The sequence below is a fragment of the Dermacentor albipictus genome, chromosome 4 (genome assembly GCF_038994185.2).
Source record: "Dermacentor albipictus isolate Rhodes 1998 colony chromosome 4, USDA_Dalb.pri_finalv2, whole genome shotgun sequence".
NCBI lineage: Eukaryota > Metazoa > Arthropoda > Arachnida > Ixodida > Ixodidae > Dermacentor > Dermacentor albipictus.
Genome location: NC_091824.1, coordinates 125,132,957 through 125,146,411, shown reverse-complemented (window position 1 = coordinate 125,146,411; position 13,455 = coordinate 125,132,957). Strand labels below are relative to the sequence as shown.

At 45.6% G+C, this 13,455-nt stretch overlaps 1 protein-coding gene across 1 annotated transcript in view; it reads right to left on the bottom strand.

Annotated features, from left to right (window-relative positions):
- LOC135899598 (RYamide neuropeptides-like) overlaps positions 1-13,455 on the bottom strand; it is a 60,486-nt gene that overhangs the window by 15,635 nt on the left and 31,396 nt on the right. Inside the window, exon 2 of the mRNA XM_065428903.1 lies at positions 2,366-2,530. Within this exon, the coding sequence (XP_065284975.1) occupies positions 2,366-2,501 (136 nt within the window). The 5' untranslated portion in view covers positions 2,502-2,530. The remainder of the gene's footprint in view (positions 1-2,365; positions 2,531-13,455) is intronic.

Sequence of the window (13,455 nt, the reverse complement as noted above, 5' to 3'; positions counted from 1 at the left end):
GGTCATCTATTTCCTTGCTCAAGATACCAAGTTAACCTCGTACATATTAGTCATTTCATCAACTTTGATAGACATAATTTTAGCGATACTGGACGATATGAGGCAAGGTTCCCAGGATCCTTTACAAACTTGTGCACTGGGACCACCCTCTCTGTCTTCCATGTTTGGGGGATCTCTCCTGTGCTCCAGACGCGATTAAATGTGTCCAGAAGGGCTCGCCTTTGCTCGTATGGTAGATTTGTCAGCATGTGATCGCCGATCAAATCGGGACCCACAGCACAGCGTCTTTTTAATCTGCTAAGTGCCAAATCCAAATCCCGAAAGATGAATGGCGTAGCCATCGCATAAAATAATTGAGATGACAGAGGGTTCACCGTTCCTGCTGATCTGCCAGATATGTATACATCTGCAAAATCTTCTGCAAGGATTGGTAAATATTTTCCTTGCTTTAAAGCAAGTGAGTAGTTAAGGGAAAATGAGACATCCACCCATTCGTAGCAATTGCTACAAAGGAAACCCATACGGGTTCCTTGAAAGAAAAGCCTTGCAGTTGAAGAAAAAAAAATCTTCTTGGTCCGGGACTCGAACTCAGGACCACCGCCTTTCCAGGGCAGCCGCTCTACCATTTTAGCTAACCAGGCGGCTGGCAGATGGCAGGGTGAAGTCGAATTTGTCAAAATCTTGAAGCAAAGGCAAGAGTTTGACGTAATAGTTCTGCAGAAACCCGCAAGGTGCAGGGAAGTAATTAATGAAGGGAAAATGAGACATCCACCCATTCGTAGCAGTTGCTACAAAGGAAAACGTTTGTAGCAATTGCTACGAATGGATGGATGTCTCATTCTTCTCTCAAGGAATACTCCCTGAGGTCTCAGGTAGGTGAGCAGCTTCTCCTTCATCCGAGTACCATTTTGGGACTCCCCTAACAATGCACGTGCTTTTCATATAACTGGGTGGAATACGGGCAGCTATGGCTATGCCACCGATATTCTTGGTCTACAGAAGGATGTTAGCTTGTCCTTCTGTCTCCACATCCAAGAGCAATGCTCCCTGCGCTGTGAAATTGTCTCAACTGGCGCTCCACCGAGAATCATTTCAATCTCATAATATAGGACAATAGGGTTCACTTGCTCTAAATCAGGTCTTTCTTACCCTGCAGTGATTTCGTCCTGTTTTTACGATGGCGCACGATTCGGAATCCAGCCTCGTCCATATGTAGGTCTGAAAGGTTCAGCTCGTCGTTATCGCCGATGATTGTTGACTCGTCCTCAGATTCCCCAGTGTGTTGTAGCTTGTAGTCAGGCAGGAATGAACAAACCAGCTTGCGTTTCTGAGCCGATGTCACCCCTTGAAAGGTCATAGCGGAGTGCTCGTCGGTGCCAGCTTGGCTTCTTCTAGCGCATTTTGTGAGGCGACAGGGGGCGCTGCACCTCTCGGTGTCTGGTGCGGAAGGTATTATTTTTTCGAGTCGTCCGACGTCTTGAGCAGTTCCGACTCGTAAGATGGCCAGAAAATAACGATATTTTTGAGCTATCGATGGTAGTTTTGGTTACGGGTTAGGTTTCTCGAACTACGTACATTTACGAATGAGAACAGATTGGTGCGCATAGAGATTATGACACCCAGTGACATAATAAAAAAACACGAACAATATTAGCTTTCTTGTCTATTCTGAGCACCACTGCAGGAGGAGGAGGAGGGGAGGATGTGTTGATTGCTGCAGACGGACCTAGCTTTGCAAAAGTCGCTGGAAATTGCTCCACCTGAACACCACCTATCAACTGCGATACGGTCTTAAATGATCCAGCTAACAAGACCAAGTATCAAAAACAAGTTGACATGGAGCCCATTACGCTGCGCGTTTTCCAAACCATGACGGCCCACACCAATACACGTAGCCAACAGATCTGAAAAAAAAAGAAGGCGCGATTAATACAGTAGTGTATACGTTATGTACCGAAGCATTGGCAGCGTTACCCTCCGCCACTCTCGACCTTCCTCGACCTCTCTCGACCCCACTTAATCTTTATTTCCCCACTCCCTTACCTCAGCACAGGGTAGCCAGCCGGTTCATGCACCGGCTAACCTCACAGTAGCCCTCCTCCTCCTCCTCCTCCTCCTCCTCCTCCTCCTCCTCCTCCTCCTCCTCCTCCTCCTCCTCCTCCTCCTCCTTTTCGTCTTTCTTTTTGTAGCCTGCCTTCCTTGTTTCAAATTTTACGTAAAGGTCCGGTCACCCTTCTCGAGCTAAACATTTCAAACACTTGCTCGAACACGACATAAATATCGCCTTTCGTTTGAATAGAGCGCAGGAACGAAACCTGAAGAAGAATTGACCCGAGAACGGACAATTTACGCTCGACGTGCTCACCAGCGAGAGGCGGCGTGACGCTCCGGCGGCCGTACCGTCCGTTGGGCACGAACTGGGGCGTGCCCTTGGCCGCTGAGGTGACGCTCAGCACAAGCAGGGCCAGCAGGGCGACGGCCCACGCGCGGGCATTCAACATGGCGACGGCTGCTGTTGCTGACGGGGAACCTGCGGCGAAAGCAAGAGAGAGAGGCCGCACTGTCCAATGCGCCAGCGTTTGCGGACGAATACGGACACAGCCGAACGGGAGAAGAGACGGCGCACACTTGTTGTTGGAGCACAGCTTAGCCTACTTGAGGTGTCCTCTGCCAACAAAGCTGTAATGCACTTCTCCACGGCCACTGGGCTAGGCGAGCGCTTGTGACTGCACATGAGTGAACATTCGCCCTCGGGTGCGCGCACAGGCTCTCCTTTATCGATCTTATCCTTATTTATATCTATGCATTTCCCGAGATTTAGGGAAGCCAACTAGGCGCGACCATCATTATCTCTCCGGCTTTTTCTCTTTACTATTATTTCAGCGTATAGAGAGAGAGAGAAAGAGAAAGAAAGAAAGAAAGAAAGAGAGAGAGAGAGTAAAGAAGGAAGACGGGGAGGTTAGCCAGGAAAGAAAACGGTTTGCTAGCGTCACGGGCAAAGGGGAAGAGAGACGGAGAGAGGCTTGGAGAAAGACGAGAATGAAAGCGAACATTAGTGCACAAAGTCTGAGGCGGCACACATTAGTGTCATAGTATACCTCGCAGGCCTGGAGACCGCAGGCAGTGAACTAGCGTTCTAGCTGCCTTTATATAGCGGCGAAGTCAGTTTCGGCCTATTTTTTGACACCTTTTTGTTCTGACCGTGTCTGTCTGTCGAGTATATTTAGTACGGGACAAAGAATATGCCTCTCCGTGCTATATAACACGGGCGGATACACATAGTACGCCTAATTGTCTCGTCACAGTCACATGCGCCCATTCCTTCACGGAAGAGGACGCCCTCCAGCGCGCTTCGTATTCCGATATCGACTATAGACGACTAACTGATTGATTGATTCATGAGGCGTTGGCACTCGCATTTTAACCTTGCTGAAAGACGCGCCAGACAGTGCAGAAAAAAAAAACGAGTGCAGCCGAGGTTCCGGATTGCTTCTTACATTTTGTGGTTTTTAATCCCATGCAGAGAAAACTCGGTACATCGACGTCTTAGTTTTCTGAATTATAGGAATATAGCCACTGGTGGTCGAAAATCGGCAGACGTTTTTTTTGCAGCAAACCGTAACTGACTCATTAAATAAAGCGTGCTAATTTACCACAAAACTTTGGAACTGGCGCGAGACTGCAAATTTCTCTACAGGCTTTGACGAACCCTGTTTACTGTCTGCGTTGGATAATTCATGATAGGTATTTGACAACACTAGCGAGCTTCTTACTCGTACTTTCTTTGTTCGTTTATGGGCTTTAACGTCTTAAACCGACGCACCAGCTACGAGACACGCCGTACAAGTAGGCCCCCGAATTACTTTTGCCCAGGGGTCAGTTAACATGCACCTAAAGCTTGGTGGCCAAGAGTTCTTCCTCGGCGGGATTCTACAGCCCGGAATTTAACTAATCAGTGAGCCACCACGTGGCGGATTCTCTGACTGATTTGATTTGGCTTATCTGATGATATCGATTATGTCGGCAACTTTCGTCGCCCGCTTTTTCACAACATTTAATCGGCTTTTGAACATGCAGGAAAGACATGACTCACAAAATGACGAGTACTTGGCGTCAGGGAAAACGAACTCGATGAGCGTTCTAGAAAAACAAAATTCGGCACGCTGTGCACATAAGTGTTCCAACAAAGAAAACGAGTGATTTAAGAAAACAGTAGAATACTCAAAGTACGAATCAGTCACAAATCTACAGGGACGCTTGCCATATGAATACAGAGATTCGTGTTATTCGAACAAATTAGAGTTACACATAATAAAAAAAACAGCATACCGAGGAATAAATTAACAAACTAATTATTAAGCAATTGAACATAAAAAAGGAAAAGAGAAAAGATTGAAGTGTGTATCATCAGTCACAAATAATGCCACTGCCCGTTAAGAAACTTGTTAAAGCTTACAGGGCTCTAGGCAGAGCTTGTCGATAATTTCTCAAAACTACGCTAAACTGTAAGTGGTTACTTGCAAGTGTCCTCCTGTATTTTCTTCTTTTTTTACACAGATAACGCCTGAGAAAATGCATATGCAGGATTCAGAGAGGGCGCTGCATTGCGCCCTCTCCTCCACTGTGCCTGATTAGAATCTTAAATAAATACGCTGCGTGCTTTCACAAGCTACATCTTTACGCAGTCACATGCCGGGAATTTCGTTTGTAAGAGAAACCTTGCATTATATATTAAGTGACCACCGAAATATGGACGCGTATACTAAAGCAAATATATTTCTTGTGCACTACAGCGTTTCGCAAGGGTATACACAAGGTATATATATAACGGGGGCAATTTTTCTGCGTCATTAAAGACGCTTCTCACGAGCTCTTGACCGTACAGGGACTCTCGCATGGCCCGGTATCGTGCAACGCGATCGCCGAAACCCTCCGCGTAACAGTGCGTCGTTAATCTGCTGCTAGGGGCGTCGTTATGTGGACGCTAATAGCACTCGGTTTTCTGAAGCTGTGGTCAGCCTCGGACAGCGAAATTGAACCATACGTCTCCAACGCCGCGGAAGCTGGGCGTTGTGGGTATAACATTCTTTTTTTTTTCTTTACGAGGCCATCGAGTTGCCCGTAACTTCTTGCAACTCACGCGAGCCTACAGCAGCACCACCAACTTGTGCTAGAACCTAGCGCGGTTTATCGCTTCTAGGATAGATGGTCGTTCTTTAATCCCACGTAATTATTCATTAACTCTTTGAGACCTGCGACGTCAGACTGTTACGTTAGCGTGTTGCATTTGCCAACAATTCGACCTAAAGGTTCTCGTGAACCTCAGTTACGTGCAACAAGGTTATCAGTCATTTATGACCGTAACGTAGCTGAACTTAAAGGCATCGAAAAACACCGAACAGTGCTAAGTTTGTTTGAAATAAAGACCTGGCTCTATAAGTTTGCTACATGACCAACGTGGTTCAGCTTCCGTCACCTATCGAGGTCTCAAATTTAGGCTTCACATAGCGGAGGAGCAGACCAGGTGCTATACTGACCAGGCAGCTCATACGCTTGAGTGCTACGCACGAGAAGTCACCGGGAAATTGTGACAGCGATCATATGAATAGTGGCACAGTGTGAAATAGTCATCTTGAGTAGAAAACTGTGGATATGGTCGCTGTTTAAGTGCAATGAATGTGAAGAAAGAAAAAGAAATGGATGGATGGATGGATGGGTGGATGGATGGATGGATGGATGGATGGATGGATGGATGGATGGATGGATGGATGGATGGATGGATGGATGGATGGATGGATGGATGGATGGATGGATGGATGGATGGACGGACGGAGGGACGGACGGATAGATAGATAGATAGATAGATAGATAGATAGATAGATAGATAGATAGATAGATAGATAGATAGATAGATAGATAGATAGATAGATAGATAGATAGATAGATAGATAGATAGATAGATAGATAGATAGATAGATAGATAGATAGATAGATAGATAGATAGATAGATAGATAGATAGATAGATAGATAGATAGATAGATAGATAGATAGATCGATCGATCGATCGATCGACATTTAGAATATACACAAATGTCAACACGTTGAACCATAGTGAATAACTGCGGTTTTATAGTGCATACCTACAAGAATGAAGAGTCGCTGCGTGTTCCTCCCTGTTTCTCTGTCAATGACCTGACGGGTAGTATTGAAAACAGTGCAGCACATGAACACGGAAAATTGTAACAAAGAAAGAAAACAACAACAACAGAAGTATGAAAGGGCAGGAGGACATGGAGGGGCGATAGGGCTAATGCGGATCTTGAGAGCTCCTATTCGAAGACAGGCGGCCTTTGCCTTTTAGTTTGACTTCTTGATTCTCGGGCCACTGTCTTGAAGAAGCGATTGTAATGAGCAGCTACTAGGAAAGAGTGCAACGGCTTGTTATAGAAACCGTGCAGTTTAGCACTTCGGACTTTTCTTTCTTTTTGTGGTACCATTATGAACTGTGGACACTCGACTCTCTATATGTCCCTTCCTTCGGAGTCCGAAGATCCGGTCGTGCATCGCGAAAAGAAGACGGTGACGTAGGCGTCGACATTTCTGGAGCCTTCGGTTTCCATAGGGCATTAGTAGCGAGCGTAGAGCCTGAACGAACCAACCGTTCTGTTTGCCGAGCGTAGGCCTAAGCCGATTACCTTAAACAGGAAGCGTGCATTTTTTCGGGTCCTTATCACTATTAGCTAGTGAAGTGTCTCTTTGATATCGATAATCGGAAGTTTTGTGAGGAAGTAAACTCATATTTAGGAAAAGGAACACAAAAAGCCGACTAAGGTTCTGTGCTCAGATAGGTTAGGCCTTTGGGCTTCTACACGGAAGCCTTGTTCACTAATCTAAAGGGCTCGAAACATCGGGGTTAAGCTTGTTTCAGTAAACGGTCCGGGCATCTTGCAAAGGCAGGCAAGAGATTAACATTGTTAACAGTAAAGGTTACCAACTATTGCTGTTGCATTCAGTTATTTTCCGGATCTCTCTCTCTCTCTCTCTGCAGGGCAAAATGCTCTCCGTGAAGTCATGGGAAACGGAAGGACATCGATGATAACGATGTCTGACGCTGCATGCCCGCAAACAGCTTTTCAATCTCTGAACCAAGGCGGCACCGGCTCGTCCTCTGCAGTTTTGACCAACAAGATAAGAACTTTGCTGAAATGAGAAACTGGCACTTGGGAAAAATTGTCGCCTCGTCGAAGTGGCTGCTAGCGCGTATTTTGAAAACTGGTGTTCTTGTTCACCGTCGGCTATCCCATCAATCTTCGCTGCAATCGCTTTCTCTCGAAACATTATTGGCATAAAAAAACAGCGAATACAATTTATAATTCCGCGATCAACGAAGACTTGAATTTTTCCTGCTCCTATTCTTCAGTGGCCGAAATTTCTTTGGTTTTCTCAGTTACTTCGTTTCATCGTCTTTCGCGAACGCATCGCTTTTTTTACCTTTGGTAAGTTGGCTGCGTTGCACAAATGGTATATCGGTGGGTGAGCTTGCTTTAGGGATAAAAAAAAAGGAAATAAGGAACATGATTTACAGTCAAGAGGCGTGCCAGTGTTATTCAGCCTTCTCTGGCCAGGGCGCTATATGTAATGACGGACGAAAATACGGTTCATGGGAAAAGGCAACAGGGAGATGAAAAGGGGAGAGAATTCAGTTCAAAGCAAGCGTATTGCATGGATAAAATGAAAAAAAGTGAAGTAAGAATGGGGACGAGAGGGACGGATGAGGGGAGGGATTAAACGGCACAGCATGTCGGAAAATAGGAACAAGAGAAGCCGGGAACAGCACAGTGCTCGGACGTAAGTGTATGAGTGAAATGAATACGTTGAAAGTGTTTTTGTGCACTGTAATCTCGAGAGCTTGAGTCGAACCAAGGCAACAAAAGTCGGTAGCCGTGTAGAACGAAGCAACGAACCATTCGTGGCTGCTATATAATGTCTTGTGAATCTCCAGCTGCAGTAAACAAGCAAAGGAAAAAAAAAACAGCCAGATATGTTATACCATGCAATTGATTGACGCGTAATTTATTGTACGGGACACTTTAATAATAATAATAATAATAATAATAATAATAATAATAATAATAATAATAATAATAATAATAATAATAATAATAATAATAATAATAATAATAATAATAATAATAATAAACTGCTAGGAGACTAATGTGCCAATCGCGCACATAAAAGTGTCCTCTGGGACAGTAAAATACCAATAATTTGTGCCATTCATTAAACGATAAATTCTTAAATAATGACAAACACCGTCAGCAAATAATATGCCGTAAGCAAAGAATAAAAATGAAAAAATAATAAAATGCCGTAAGCAAAGAATAAGGAAAGGAAATTCAGTCGTTGGCGAATTTAATGATGCTTGCGTTGGCATCTCTTAACCGAGCGGGCATAGAAGGGGCACTGGAATTCACTGGAACTGAAATCCTCCTTTTCTTTTTCAGTCGAGCTATGACACGTGTAAGTGGTCACATATATAGCATGTGAACTTTGCACTTCACGCACGGTACTCTTTTCTTTCAAGTCTTGCTCAACTTAAATCATCAGTGCCCTCCTTGTCCGCAAAGAATTACGCTAGTTTTCCCAACCAGGGCTGCAGGTAAGTTTTTCTCGGCTTCGCTGATTTACTTGAAGAAGTGGTTGCGGCAACCGAAGAGCAAGTTGCTTGCTCGAGACAGTTAGCTGGGCCTTTTTCTCACTTCTTTTACAAGCTCGGGTTCTCTTCGCTATGAGGGATTCTAATACGAAGGGTGAGTTGCTTTCCAAACGCATTTTAATTCTCAAACGAACTCGTTCAACCAAGCTTTTATGAGGAGTGACAGGTGCTCGTGCTCTCATGCTCCGCTTGCTTTATTACTGCCATTTTTTTCTTTCCTCACTTGTAGCGTCACACTTTGAAAATGAAAACACTGAAGGGACAAAGTGGATGCGTGAATGAGGTGAGCATTGAGAAACTCTTGAGGCCGGAATATTTCGTAGAGGCGTGACACCTTCGCGTCGTGTCCCTTTGTAATCAAGTTTGCACCGGACTTGCGTTGGCGTCGGAGGCACCGTTATCTTGAACCAACCTACGCCTGCTTTATGGGAACTTCGCTATCTTCCCTCTTGTGCGGGGCCACGTAGGCATATAATTTTTTTTCGGTCACTTTAAATTTGTTTAGGCTAAATGAGCTGTGATATTTTTTCTTGCAAATCCTGCCACAACAAACATAAATTGCAGGGTGCTTGCTATGGCCTTTCTTCTCGAGTCACTTTGTCCACGCATTCAAACATAAAGGCCCGCGGGATTTAAACGCAATAACCTGAAGCTAAAAGCGGCTTAGCAAATTGGCGTTTCTATGCACTGGCGCACAAGATTTAATGCCAGTTAATTTTATATCACATGCAATTTGCTCTCTAGGAACAGATACAACACCTTTAGTCAAAGGCAGACTAAACTATCGTCATTCAATGTTCACTGCACAGCTGTAACTCCATGCGCTGTTTCAACTAAATCTACATAAATAGTAAATGTAACTAGCTTCAAAAGGTAAAAAAGTATGCATTGGCAAGTTTTCTGCTCCTTTGATAACCACTCTAACCTGAATATAACGGCCCAATGAACTTTCCCGTGTGTGTGTGTGTGTGTGTGTGTGTGTGTGTGTGTGTGTGTGTGTGTGTGTGTGTGTGTGTGTGTGTGTGTGTGTGTGTGTGTGTGTGTGTGTGTGTGTGTGTGTTTGTGTGTGTGTGTAAGTGTGTGTACGCGTGCGTGCTTGCCTTTCATATCAGCAATTACCTGTACTCAATTGCTTTGTATATGGTATGTCTTTCTTTCTTTCCAGGCCTCAATGACATTAACATCCTGAGGTTAATATCCATCAAAACTCGTTGTTCAGCCTAATATCCAGCAAAACTCATTGCTTGCGCGATATGCGGCGCATGTAGTACGTGCGTACGTCCGCATACCTGTGGCATCTGGGCCAGGGGCCGAACTTACGAAGCTTTCCGTTCGTAACTTCGCTTCGCTAATGGCAGGCCGCCTTCGCCAATACATCCAGCATCGTGGGTTGGATGAAGTTTTCTCTTGCGCGCATAGCCAGCGTAAAAGCTTTTTGTGAATACGGGCCACGGCTCGTAATTACCGAAGTGTGTCTGTAGCTAAGCTCGGTGTTCACGGCGCTTACACATATACGGAGGGTGACCGTCCGCTGCGCTCGAAGCCCGCAGTGGCAAAACAAACGCCCCGAAACGTGGCACGAGAAGGGAGTGGTGCTGCGCACGATGTTTTCCCGTTGACATTACGGGCCCGTACGTACGACACAGCAGTCCAGGAAGCGCCGACACCAGATGCTCTTGCGAGAAGCAGTTGCCATTGAGGGGAGCCCACTTGTGGTGAGCACTCGTATACCTGGAACGAGTGGACCTTGAGTGCGCAGGCGTGCGGATGACGTGTAAGATCGCTCTGCGAGCTTCGTCTGAAACTATACCGGTCCTTCGCGAGCCATGCAGTGCGATGATAAGTTGAAGTTGAAGAAACAGTTCCTTATTGAAGCTTTTGATGTCGCGTGTGTGGCTGCTTACACGATACTATGAATGCGCAGGCAGACGGGGGCGTTCAGAGAAGCCTTGTAAAAAGTAGAGCAGTGAGAGAAAAATAACGGAACCGGAGCAGAAAGGCGTGAAAGGAAATAAAAGAATGTCATCCTGGTATACACGTTTGAAGTAGGCGAAAACAAAAAGGAATGCTTTCAGCATTTCCAACGAGCTATAAATTCGAACTTTTAAGCGGGCACCTCTATATTTAAATTGATAGGTAATATTTAATGTATTTTCTGTCTCCTCTTGCTTCATTGTTTTTTGTAGTGTTGCTGGAAGGAGACCCGTTTATTCAGTCTTCTTATGCACCCTTCTATCTTGAAGCATTAGCATCTGGTGATTTGTTAAAGGAGATTGTTAAAAATTATAGTGCTTGAAATTGCATATCGCTGAAATCTAAAGGCAACTGAGTTACCTCAGTGTTATTGAACACTAAATTGTACATGCGCTTCCGCTAAAACCTTCATATAGAAGGTACAAACATGTAACATTCCCAATATAGGATATTTCTTCGAGAGGTGCATAATTGTGTTCGTTCCATCTGCGAGCCGTCCTGTTGGCGAAAGTGCACCTATAAGATTGCCGCATTGTCCACCTCTGAAGCTTTGTCTAAACTTCGCTTGTATAAGCTGATGTCACGAGGCTAAGGTATCGCTTGCCGGTTGTGGAATTTCGGCCCCAAAGTTGGAAAAGGCCATACACAACTCGGGAAGTAAAAAAACTTCATGGAAGCTTGTAATTGGAGTAATTTTTAGGCTTCTTATGTAAGAAGTCGAGATGATCTTGCTTGCAGTTGAAATTATTATTATGTTAGATGAACTTTCAACATCCTGTAAAAAGAGAAAGAGCCGTTGATCTTTACGCATTTTGTTCTGTATCTTTTTCTTTTCGTAATCTGATTTGCGTTTGGTCGAAGCTATAAAAACAAATTTTGTTTAATCTTAGAGCGAGAATAAAATGCACATTTCATGCTGCAATTCTTTCACCTCAGCTTTTGGTGTGCCAACTTTGAACGTAGAAAGGGCGTCGCGTATTGACGTTCCGCATATTTTCGAATTAAGCAGGGTGCTCCGTGCAAGTTCGTTCGGCAAGACGTTTCGGTGGCTGCACTCAAATGAACAGCGGTCAGCCGCAGCCAGGCTAATACAACAAACATACACATTCAAATCAAACCAGGCGTCACGTGCTCCCCCTGCTCCGCAAACACTCGCGCATTACAAGAATTGAGTTGTGCCGAGAGAGAGAGAGAGAACTTTTATTCTGAGCAAGCGCAGTTTGCGCCCTAGGTGGGTGGCCTCCATATTTTAGTAAGGGGAAAAAAATTCTACCATTTGATGTTTCAAGCTGATAATCTTGCCGTCTTTCTCGTTTCGCCGCAGAGCGTCGCGCCCGTCATGTTGTTTCACCTTGCGCTTCCTTGCACTGCGTAACGAGCTCGCAAATTATGCGAGCGTGCGCGCATTTGCCGCGGCTGGCGTTTCCAGCTTCGGCCGGTGCACGGCGAAGACCAGCTGCTTGCACGCGTACCTGCCTAGGGACATGTAACGTCCGGCACCGAGCAGTTTCGCGATGCGCGCGCTGTATCCCCGGCTGCAGCCCACGTAGACGAGCGCCGGTTACCGTCAACTGGAAACCGCTGCGTCAATATTGACACTGCGCGCCAGCAGAGAACGGCGCTCTGAGACGCGCGTATACGCGAGCGGACGCCGTGGGTTTTCTATCGCGCCTCGGAGCGCACGACGCGAGCGCGTTCATTTCATTACCATGTGGTCAGCGCACCTCGGTGATCAGCAAAGTGAGGTGCGAAAGGGATGCAGCGAGAGGGCAAGCGCACGTGGTCCCGCGCGAGAACCTAGGCATTCTGGGGTGCCTGATATTTGCTGCTGCTGTTCAGGCTCTTCCGTAGGGTGTGTTTGTTAGCGTTTGGAACTTTTTTTTGAGATTTCTTATGTTTTGTTTTAACCTGTTCATTACGCGAGAACGAGTTTGAGCGAAGCAGCCAAACGCGACGTCGTGGGCTGCCTAAATTATGCACGGAGCCATGTGGGTCTGTTCCCTCGTGTATCCCTTGCGTGGTGGTGGTGTTGGCACATAGGTGTGAGACGCTGAAAAAATGAAAGCGTAGTGGGTTGCCGAAAAAACGACGCACAATAGGGACACCCCCGCAATGTTGTCCTTTACGCATGAAGGCAGCCCTAAAACACGCGCGATGTCGTCCTTTGATGTCCACGTTTAAAATACGAGGCTGGCTGTTGGCGGAGAAGCGCGTTCAGAACTCCAATCTCTTTATAACCTTGCCTCCAAATATTTAACAGAACGCGGAAGAGGAAGACGTTTTTGTAGCTCTCAGTGGATGAAAAGAAAGGCATCGCTACAAGCGGAGATCACGCTTGCAAACACATTCAGAGGCTTTCAACTTGTTTTCCTCACTGTTGCCGGGAACAAAGTTGCGATTTAGGGTCGCGACGCACGGGTTCATTTTTGTAGCCAGCCGTTAAAACTGATCTGGCAACAACACCTCGAATCAACGAATAATAATAACAGGGTATTCGTGATGTGATTTATAGATGCTGAAGCAGCGAACGTTTTGATTCCTGTAGAGAAGATAGAACGATGATTCCTGTAGAGAAGGGTAGGATTCCTACAGCTTTTCAGAAAAGTGAACGGGAACATGTTGTTCGCTCTCTACGCTACGACGTGGATGTTTTTCGTAAAAGTTCAACATGTCGTGGAACCGCTCGACATTCCGCGTGTACTCCGTGCGTGTCTGTGCCTGACATCGTTAATGCGTGGTTACTTACGCATGTACATAAGTGAAA